Below are 10,913 nucleotides of genomic sequence, written 5' to 3'. Positions count from 1 at the left end.
CTTGGTTCTTTAACTGCTGAATCCCAGCATTAACCACCATTGTGGCCGCCTCTCCCCTAGCCGCCTACGGTATATAAATGAGACCGTAAAGAGGGGAAAGGCGGCAACTTATATATATTATATATTAGGGGGATCTATTGGGGTATAGAATGCATCGCATACATACCTTCATATCCCATAAGGGACTCTTCATCTTCACTCTCTCTGCACCTCAACTCCTGGGCCAGAGGAGCCTTAATCTGCTTCGCTTATCTTAAGGCTCCTCTGGCCCAGGAGTTGAGGTGCAGAGAGTGAAGATGAAGAGTCCCTTATGGGATATGAAGGTATGTATGCGATGCATTCTATACCCCAATAGATCCCCCTAATATATAATATATATAAGTTGCCGCCTTTCCCCTCTTTACGGTCTCATTTATATACCGTAGGCGGCTAGGGGAGAGGCGGCCACAATGGTGGTTAATGCTGGGATTCAGCAGTTAAAGAACCAAGGCTTTGTTGAGAGTAAATAATATACTTAGCTTTAGATGATTCCGGACAGCTGTAGGCTTCCTCACTTTATATCACATTTTATAGAACTAGCGCGTTTCGCGCCATACTGAATCTAGCTTCACCAACTTACTACGTTGGTTAACTTACCACAGTTCCACATAGAGGGCGCTGTTCGGTGTTGCCGCAGGTGAATTAGTATTGTGGCATCGGATTTTCGCGTCCGTCGCGACAGGCCCAATTCGCCATAACACGGCGAAAAATTTATGTCTCAACCGATGCTATTACCAAATTCTGGCTCTTTTCAAGTTTTCAAAGCCCTACTTACGGGCTACTAATAGCGCCATTTTAATTTACTTAGTTAGGCAGACTTATTTTTTAAATCTCAGTATAATAACTTAACTTTGTTTAACTTAAGTAAAAACGCAAATTAAGATTCCGCAGCAGCTCCAGCTTATAAGACAAACAAAATAGAGCAAAAACAATTTTTGTATGAAAAATTTAAATTTGCTGTAATTTTTTAACTTTGGTATCTGAAGCTACATAAACTAATTACAGGCATAGCTGCATAGATATACCTTAATTACCTTATCTTATTATTTCAGAGCAATGTAGCTAGTCGTTTTAAAATAAGAGCGTAACTAATTTATTATGAAGAACCGAGATTTTGAGAAAATCATAACAATCCGGGAGACCGGTTCTGGTTTAACAATATGTTAAAGTTGTGATCTTGATTTGATACGACCTTGATCGCTCATGTGTGTGCGCGAAATGTACCTATTAACAGCCGAATCATTAACCCTTTTCCAGGCATAGTACGAAATTAATCCAAGTTTTCTTTATTTCCATAGTTTTCTTGGTCATAGTTATCTCATTTATTTCGATACAAATAGACAGTGTACGCTTTCGGTACTGACAGCCTCTAAAACATCTCGCTCGCACTTATAACCCGTACGAATCAACTGTGCACTCCGCTGGAATGCGATCCAACGGTACTGTCCAAATGACGTCACAGCGCGAGGTGCACAGTTAATTCGTACGGGTTGTAAGGTAGGGTGGCCTAAGAGCGGATGTGCCACAAGACCGGATACATACAATTTTGCACGAAAGAAGCGACATTTTTCGCGGCTGGCAACATAGTTTTGTCCACCATTTTGTTCTGCCCCTCCCTTCATACCGCGAACGGCGTTGCTAAAGACAGGTCGCGTGTAGCGGAGCTGACAAAAAAAATTGCCATTTTTAGTAAATTTTTGGCGATCCGGTCTTCAATCCAAAAGTTCGTTGCAAAATTATGGTGAGTATTTATCATTTTATTGCTTTTTAAGTAGAATTCTGTGTAGAATTAGCAAGTGCTCTCCAGGATTGTATACTTGGTTTACGCCTAGGATGTCTGTAAACAAAGATCCGGACTTTTCTCCCATTGCCAAAGTACGGACTAAAATAGTCCGATCTTAAAGCACTAAAAAAAATGCAGTGGTTCTCAAAATTTTCAAATAGCGCTGGAACACTAAACCTGTCAGGCAGCCATTTTTACTTCCATCATTTACCTGCATGGGTTCTGAATTAGGTATATAGTGTAATTATATTTATCTATGAGTTTAGTTCAGTTCAGCCCTATTTTAGCACATACCAACTATTACGTCCGGTCTTAAATCTCTATCTTCCGAATGCTACATTGCTACCCGACGCTGACTGAGTAAAGTTTGAGAAACTCAATTTTGCTCATATTATGCTTGGGAGGGAAGATCGGACTAAAAATGCCAAAAAAATAATAATTACCTGTGTTTGCCACACCAAGCAAAATTACAGGACGATTTTGTGGTATGTTGTTTTCGATTTAAGACCGGATATTTTCCTTTTGTGCACTCTAATGCCACAGCTTCAAGGGTGAAATTAAGCAGTAGTCCGAACTTTGGCTTCGCCAGGTTTTTTTGAAAAGTAGTCAAGAAAACTATTCTGTCACTTTGAAGGCGTGTCTCGTATAATCTACAGCGTGTATCGAATTAAACGAAAAGTGACCAGATTATTTGTTTTATTGCTAATAATTTCCTCTAGCAGTCCATTTGTAAAATAGTTATAGGAAATGATAAAAGCAATGTTTTTTATCATGGTCCGAACTCGACGAAAAAGCGTCCGATCTTAGGCGACCCTACCTTATTGGTGCGATTGAGATGCATAATGACATCAATAAAAAAATAGTTAAATCAGAATAGACCTCCGGCAGTTATTTTCAACTTAATTCTCACTGACCATAAGCATGAAACGAACGAAAAAAGTAGTACGGAATCGCGGATATCATGTCCGTTTTTAGTAAGTTAAAGAAAGCCCTACGATTATTCAAAAACTCTGTTGGCTGAACCTAACACACCTTAACTTAAAACTATGTCTGTTTTCAGGGTGTGCAATCAGAACTAATGCCCGTGTTCGCCAAGGCCCTGGAAGCCGGAGAGCCGGTGACCATTCCGGACGTGAACACTATTGCAGACTGTCTGCAGGTGACCAGAGCTGGAGTCAATGCCTTCCACAACGCTAAATCTGTCATAGACAAAATGGTAAGTAAAGTTATTATAGGTGCATTGTTATATTCGTTATTACGGAAGCAAACACAAGCATGTCAAAGGATACTTGTAACAGAATGTCTGTTTTGTATAAACGGAATATTCTGCGTACACATTCTAAACCTCTAAGATGTGCTTTATATCTGGGTTATGCTCATACTCATACCTTCATGAGGTTTCGTTGGGAAAGGTAGAAAACTTGTATTACACTATGTAAACACTTGAGATTATAGTCTGCGGCTGCGCATGAAAAGCGTTAGGTACAGATATGCTCTCCCTCAGGGTTAGTTAATTCGGGATTCGAAACTAGCATTACGTTACGCTCATCACTTCATTAACTTTATACTTAATAGTCCTACTAATTTTCAGTTGCTTGTAAAAGAGGACTGGCTAGCACGTGCCATACTAGCGCTGGTAGAGCAGGAACGCTTCGTGGTGGAGGGCGCTGGTGCATGTCCGCTCGCTGCAATCATAGGACACATGGTTCCTGAACTCAAGACGAAGACGTAAGTTAATGTTTCATCTGATAGTGAATGATTAGATTAGATAGTTCTCTGCATGCTAGCGCTGATAGAGCAGGGTCTTCGTAGTGGCTAAGAGAATTTGAAATAGAGGGGTCTATACCTTTGTCCTTTGATCTATTAGATGGCACCACTTTTTTATGATAGAGGAGGCAAACGAGCAGACGGATCACCTGATGGTAAGCGATTACCGCCGCCCATGGATACCTGCAACACCAGAGGGGTTGTAAATGCGTTGCCGGCCTTTAAGATGGGAGTACGCTCTTTTCTTGAAGGTTTGAAGGTCGTATCGGTCCGGAAATACCGTAGGCGACAGTTCATTCCACAGTTTAGCTGTGCGAGGCAGAAAGATCCTGGAGAAACGCACAGTTGAGGACTGCCAACCATCTAAGTGGTGAGGATGGAAATGTTGTCGCGTAGCTCAAGACGAGAAGTTAATATTTCATTTGTTTGAGAATGTGAATGTTTGTATAATAAATAACTGATACCTAAAGCAGGAGCGCTTTGCGGTGGAGGGCGCTGGTGTATGCCATCTCGCTACTATCATTGCAAACTTGGTTCCTGGGTTCAAGACTTAGTTGCTGTAGTTGGTTCCGCTACTTCCGTTTGCTGATGAAAGACTAGATTTCTTGCTACTTCCACTCAATATGTAATACGACCAAACCCGAGAGTTATTATCATTATAACTGGGATCAGAATAAGCAGAGAGAGTAACTTTGGTGCCGATGACAGACGTAGTACGTCAAGGAAAATCCATGTTAAAAATTTAAAAAAACTTGTTCCTGCTCTCAGCAAATTTCAAATCAAAAATAAAAAATAGGAAAAAATGGAAAATGGAAATGGATAGGAGGAAATGTTTAAATATTTTCCTTATAATTATATGACCCATTTGTATTGTATGATACCAGTGATTTATTTCCTTTCACTGTATGGTACTCATAAAAATATTTCATTCGTATCCCTCTGTTTGCTTGTGTTAGGAATATTTTATTACTCACTTTTGTTTATTATAGATAAGTACCAAACATTTTTATCAATAAACAATAATATTGTCATTATCATTAACACATGACGAATGACGTTGTCACTACGGTATCGCAATGTTATTTATAATTTTATATAAGAGCAACCTGTTTGTGCATTTCAAAGACGTCAACAGCAAAGTTACAGTCCTTGAGAATAAGCTAACTCCCAGAGGGAATTAATTAAGTTAATATTCCTTAAGTAGATAAAAGCAAGTCAACCGTGGACTGAGACCATAGCTGTTAGTGCCGTAGGCACGTTTATAATCAATTGTGACTTATTGTCGCCAATTTTCCCACGTTGTTTTCCAGTGTCGTATGCCTTGTCACCGGTGGAAATATAGACTGTAGTTTCCTAGCCCGATGCATGGATAGGGGTCTAGCAGCAGAAGGCCGCCTCATAAAATTCAGAGTATGTAAAATAATATTTTACTTTCTACATACAAAAAATCATGAAATCCTCCTAACCAGATTTGTTCATTATGATGCTATTCGATTTGTAAATAAGATATAATAATGACACGAAATTGTTCGTCCGTTCGTCGTTGTGACTTCAAGTAGGCACCACTTATTCTCCGCACTTTTTCCAAAAGACTATAAATAGTCAAACACAGAAAAATACTCATACATACAAGTCAGCAAAACTAGTACCTTAGCACCCCTGAATTCACATTTGTATTCACTAATAATTTCGCTGACTCATTACGAGTACGAGTTACAGTACCTACACTTAGGAGCAAAACTGTCCCAATAGTAGCATATTAGTAGAATGTGGCGAAGTTGATGTCGATCCAGGGGAGGGGCACATGTTTAATACATAACAGTACTCCTTGAAATTTTCTACAAATCTGCCTAATATATGATGTACTTGCATTTACGGTTATTTTCTAATTTCCAATCGAAAAGTAGAAAAAAACACATTTTTATTTTTTCCAATATTTTTATTTCCTCCTATGGAAACTCCAAATTATTGGAATAAACTAGAAATATTGGAAAAAATAAAAATGTGTTTTTCTCTACTTTTCGATTCGAAATTACAAAATAACCGTAAAAGCCAAGTACATCATACATTAGGCCGATTTTTAGAAAATTTCAAGGATTACTGTTATATTTTAACCATGTGCCCATCCCCTTGATCGACATCAACTTCTCCTCATTCTACTAATATGCTACTATTGGCACGGTTTTGCTCCTAAGTGTATATTATATTCAAGCAATATATGACCATAAACTATAACTAGTACTAAAAGTTATTTTGTAATGGCAGGTGAGGATCAAAGACAGTTCGCCTGAATTAGGCAAATTGATGAGGTTGATTGCCGATTTGGGATTTAACGTCGTACGCCATTTCCGCGATGCTGTGTGGGTCGAGAATGACGTGTATCACGTAGAGGTTGGATCTACTAAGTTATATGATATTTTGATATTGTTTCTGAACATAGATGTCTCAATATGTGCAAAATTTATTTGTGCAACAGGAGAGCAAAGTTAATTTTTGCCGCGAGTGTTAATTTTAAAACCCGAGCAAGAGAAAATTTCTAAGTAGTGTAGAATCTTTAGCGTGATGAGTTATTTGTATTTAGAACTTTGCACATAGTGTGTTGTTTTGCACAGGGCACAAAACAACTTTAGCCTCGTGTAGCACATTACCTACAACTTTTCACTTCAACAGTAGTAAGAAGGGAAAAACGGCACAGGACCCACTACACTACAGATCCATTCCTGAGATATGAATTACTTTCTGTTTGTGATTTTGAGAACAATTACAATTTATTACATTTTAGGTACAATAATACTGAAAGAAATTTCATTTACACAGATGCGAATAGTGTGTGAGGGAAGGAATTTGGAACATTCTCTGGAACTCAAGCGAGCGTTGGACAGATCATATGCCGGATTAACTACGTTCGACACTGAACCGTTTAACGATAAAAGTATGTGCCCGTGTTATGTTGCCAAGATCTGATCAAGGTAAGCCATCAAATAATAAGATAGTTGTAATAGGCCTTCATATAATTTTATTACGGTACGACGTAAATGACGTAATGTGCGAGTTTGTAAAAGTACAAGATGTACATGAGCCTTTATTTACGCGACTTGTGAGTTTTATCGGATTTTTATATTTATTTATCCTGTGCGAGGGGATTATGCAATGTACCCTAAAATTATGTACCTGTATGTAGTTGGAGTAACATGGCGGGTGTACTGTTCTTTGGTAATAACTTTAAGTACAGGGAGGTAATTTTTTTTAAAGGAGGTACCAAATATAGTCTGTCAAACAACTTTTCTACTGACAGAAAAAAGAACAAAATATATATTTTCTATGGGAGGTTAACCCTTCGCACCGACATTTTTTAACCCCTCGGATGCTGCCTGACAAATTTGATCATTGAAAATAGAGCATGATCCCAGAGCCGCCAGACCTTACTTATTTTCTCGTGAATAAAATGTATGGGATAATGTAGTCGCCCGGGGATTCTGAACCAAAAAGTGATCTTGATAAAAAAATAGATTTAAATTCCCACGCACGGATCCATGTCTATGAATACAACGGGTTATATTTGCCACTCTTTTTCTTATTATATGCGTTTTGTTTATATTTATTTAGGTAGCCCGCCATCCTGACTCTCACAATTAACTGACAACCAGTCTGGCCTAGTGGGTAGTGACCCTGCCTATGAAGCAGATGGTCCTGAGTTCGAATCCCTCCATCAGATATTTTTCCCTGAGTCATGGGTGTTTTCTATGTATATAAGTATGTATTTATCTATATACGTAAGTATATCATCGCCTAGTACCCATAGTACAAGCTTTGCTTAGTTTGGGGCTAGGTATCTGTCGAAGATTGTCCTCAAATATTTATTTATTATATTTATAAAGTTCAACTTTCAAAGAGACACCAAAATGGACACGTACTTCCACAAATGAACTCTATATTAAAGATCAAATATATTTTATTGTTTTAAAAATAACATCACATTTATTGCCTTATCACATTGGAAGAAAAAGTTCACATCTTATTGTAAACAAGTGATAAAGTTAAATAATCAAAATCATTCACAACATGAGAACAATATATGTCTGTAAGGGGTCGTCTGGTGTCTATTGATGCAAGGTGTTCATAAATGTAGCCATTTTAATGTCTCGCTTGCTCAATCCATTTACATCATGAGATGATAATGTTACCTGGAATTAATAAGACAGGACATTTAATTAATGGCTCTTATTCATTAATACAAAATGCTGGTAATATATTATGAAATTTGTTGTATTGTAATAAGTCATATTGAGAACAGTAGTAGCCTTAACCTTAATGAGGCTCCGGGTGGGCCTTGTAAAAATCTACTTTACAAGGCCCTTATAAACATTTGATTGGGTTGATAAGAGGCCCCAGGCGTCTGCAATGCTTGTCACCCCCTTAGGCTGCCACTGATGGTTCTCATAAGAGTAACTTCTTGATTTTTAGAAAACATAACAATTTTTACGATGAATAATACCTTTCCCCTCAAAGGGATTAGATGCTATAATTTTTTTATCTTTTTTTTGTTCAATACTTCTTAAGTCTCAGTACCTCAAAATTGAATTTGAAATAACTTCAAAGTTGAGTTTTGGGTTAAGTCCATTAGGAAAATGTTGAGAGTACATATAATTGTTTGAAATTTGTAGCAAACATCCATGTTATTTACTAGGGTAGAAAGCGTGAATTTATAAATAAAGTACCTATTATTTAGATCTTACCTGTACTTTGTTGTAAACATTGAACCATTCTGGATGGTGATCCATTTTCTCTGCTAATAATGCTACTCTGCTCATGAAGCCAAATGCTTCATTAAAATTTTTGAACATGAATTCTTTTTCGATGGCATCTCTGTTGCTTTGAACTTTCCAGCCAGCATTCAGTAGTGGTTGAAGCAAGCTGTTGCGTTCATCTTGGTTCAGTTTGTCTGCCTGTAAATTTCATAAGATAATAGCTACTAAACCAATCATGGTCATGGTAAATATATAAATCTGTTAAGTTATGCATACCATTTTCCTTTTACTTGATGCGGGCGGAGCAACAGCAGCGTAACCGGCAGCGACAACTCGACTGGCATTGATTGCGACTCGCGCGCGGTAATCGGGCCTTGCGGGGTGAAAGTGTATCGCAGACAAACAGGCTGCTTTAAGCCAGGCCCTGTTCAATGTCATTTTAGAATTAGGTATTATATGAAAAAAATAACAATCACCAGATAATTAGTGTGTATTTGACAGGTGTAGTTACGATTAACACATGCATGTAAACAAACTCATATCGATATCCGTTTTGAAAAGTTTGGAAAGTATTTTTCTTTTAAAAATTACGTGCACCGTACAATGGCCAAATGAACCAGAATTTGAACAGTACACAAATATTTAAAAAGTACAAATTTGACGTTTTGTACGTCATACGGCACGTCACATCGCACGGCGCGAAACGAAACGAAAGTTAGGGAACCTAAAAAAAATAATTATTTATATCTATTTCTATGATTTCCTACAGTTTATTATTTCAAAAACTTGAATAATACAGTATTCATTACATGTAAAAATATCAATCGATGGACGCGCTTAGAAGATTACTGCCACCGAAAATATTCGAAGTAATTGACAGAGCCGGAATTTGCACTGCAAAAGAAATTCTAATTCTTTCGAAATGGGATATAAAGAAGCTAACAAATCTCAGTATCGGTGATATTTTATTTCTTAAATCTATTGTTGCTGATTGTGTTGCGCCAAAAAGTGTAACCGGTGATATATTGTTGTTGAAACAAAATCCAAGAGTATCAAGTGGTTGTGAAGCAATAGATTCGATCACAAACGGTGGGCTTCGGACAGGCACCATTACTGAAATTTTCGGAGAAAGTGGTTCTGGTAAAACTCAAATAGGGCTTCAAGCTGCAGCAAATACTTTCAACTCTGGTTCTGTTTTTATATGCACTGAAGATGTGTTTCCTGTCAAAAGGTTGAAACAAATACAGCAATCACTTCCTAACTATGTTCTTAATGATAACATTGGCACGAACATTTTTATAGAACATGTTACAGAGCCAACTGAACTACTATCCTGTGTGAAGGTGCGGTTGCCAAGACTTTTAAATGAACAGAAAGTTTCACTAATTGTTGTGGACTCAATTGCTGCACCATACAGGGCTGAAACAACTAATTATGTTCAGAGAGCTGAAGACCTTAGAGAATTGGCAGTAGCTTTGATAGAAATAGCTAAAGGATATAATATTGCTATAGTTTGCATAAATCAGGTTACAACAGCCTTCGATGGGACAGATAGTATATTGCCATGTTTGGGTCTTGCTTGGTCCAATATGGTCTCAACCCGAATCATTTTAAAGAAAACCTCTAGAACAGTTGTTCTTCAATCAAATGAATCACCTTCTGCTCCAGAATATTCACATGTAAGAGAACTCTCTGTGGTGTTTGCTCCTGATTTGCCTAACAAAACAACTGAGTTCATTATCACTTCACGTGGTATTATAGGTGTTAAAAATATGAGATTGTAATTTACTGTTATTTAATAAAAATATCAAAAATTGAACTGTGGTCATTTAACTTTGTACATTTACCTAATGAGCAATTTTTAATTGTATTGTATGTAGAGTTAAGTTGGCAGAGATTTTGATAGTCCAGCCTGTGCAAGTGTTAATTCCCTCTCGTGCGTATCATACCTTTTAGCAGTTAGCTACTATCATGAATTAACAAACCGGATGTTTTTAACAAAGGCTCAAACAAACTGTCAATGTCACTTGGCAAGTTGACACTATGTTTACAGTAGAATAGATCCCTAAAAAATGATTCATTATATCTCTTACTGATTTTTTATTTCTAATAAATATGTCTTGTAATACGTGTGCAAAGCCCTTCACTTTATTACGTAAAGAAGTTAGTATTAGTATCTATAAAAGAAAAATACTTTTACAGTACATATGGGGCTACTTTTTAGCACTAGTGCGAGAAGTAGCATATTACGTTACTGTGTCGAACATTTAAAGGGCCATATGTACTGTAAAACGTTGTACGATACATGTGCGAATAGGTAATTCGCAACTCGTGTCGATTTAAAACACTCCCTTCGGTCGTGTTTTAATTTATCGCCACTCGTTTCGAATTTCCTATTTTTCGCACTTGTATCGTAATGTACCTACTATTTAACTACATTGTGAAGTGTATGTACCCACTTGCACTAATTTGTTGCTTTGAATTTCAGAAAGGTTGCCCATGTTGTGGATTCAGTTACTGCTCCAAATGTTTAGAACACAAGATATTTTTACAGAAAATTAATTCTGAAGCCAAGG

General features: G+C 37.3%; 3 protein-coding genes across 5 annotated transcripts in view; 2 read left to right on the top strand and 1 right to left on the bottom strand.

Moving 5' to 3' along the window:
* The window catches only part of LOC133528638 (L-threonine ammonia-lyase-like), a 30,781-nt gene that overhangs the window by 19,742 nt on the left and 126 nt on the right, over positions 1-10,913 (top strand). The window contains exons 7-12 of one of the 3 annotated variants that reach the window (XM_061866091.1): positions 2,883-3,038; positions 3,414-3,550; positions 4,900-4,999; positions 5,855-5,980; positions 6,407-6,558; positions 10,826-10,912. In XM_061866091.1, coding sequence (XP_061722075.1) covers positions 2,883-3,038; positions 3,414-3,550; positions 4,900-4,999; positions 5,855-5,980; positions 6,407-6,553 — 666 coding nt within the window. In that variant the 3' untranslated portion in view covers positions 6,554-6,558; positions 10,826-10,912. Of the gene's footprint in view, positions 1-2,882; positions 3,039-3,413; positions 3,551-4,899; positions 5,000-5,854; positions 5,981-6,371; positions 6,559-10,825; position 10,913 lie in introns of those variants that run through there. The other 2 variants (XM_061866092.1, XM_061866093.1) reach the window with 2 other exon arrangements.
* LOC133528640 (pterin-4-alpha-carbinolamine dehydratase) lies at positions 7,524-8,803 on the bottom strand. Its single transcript, XM_061866096.1, has 3 exons — positions 8,614-8,803; positions 8,326-8,535; positions 7,524-7,773 (listed from the first exon to the last, which is right to left on the bottom strand). The coding sequence occupies exons 1-3, from the start codon at positions 8,773-8,775 to the stop codon at positions 7,690-7,692; spliced, it is 456 nt and encodes a 151-aa protein (XP_061722080.1). The 5' UTR covers positions 8,776-8,803; the 3' UTR covers positions 7,524-7,689.
* LOC133528639 (DNA repair protein XRCC3) lies at positions 9,024-10,156 on the top strand. Its single transcript, XM_061866095.1, has one exon. The coding sequence runs from the start codon at positions 9,165-9,167 to the stop codon at positions 10,119-10,121; it is 957 nt and encodes a 318-aa protein (XP_061722079.1). The 5' UTR covers positions 9,024-9,164; the 3' UTR covers positions 10,122-10,156.

This window comes from Cydia pomonella, chromosome 19, assembly GCF_033807575.1.
Source record: "Cydia pomonella isolate Wapato2018A chromosome 19, ilCydPomo1, whole genome shotgun sequence".
Classification (NCBI taxonomy): Eukaryota; Metazoa; Arthropoda; class Insecta; order Lepidoptera; family Tortricidae; genus Cydia; species Cydia pomonella.
This window is presented reverse-complemented; position numbering and strand designations above follow the sequence as displayed.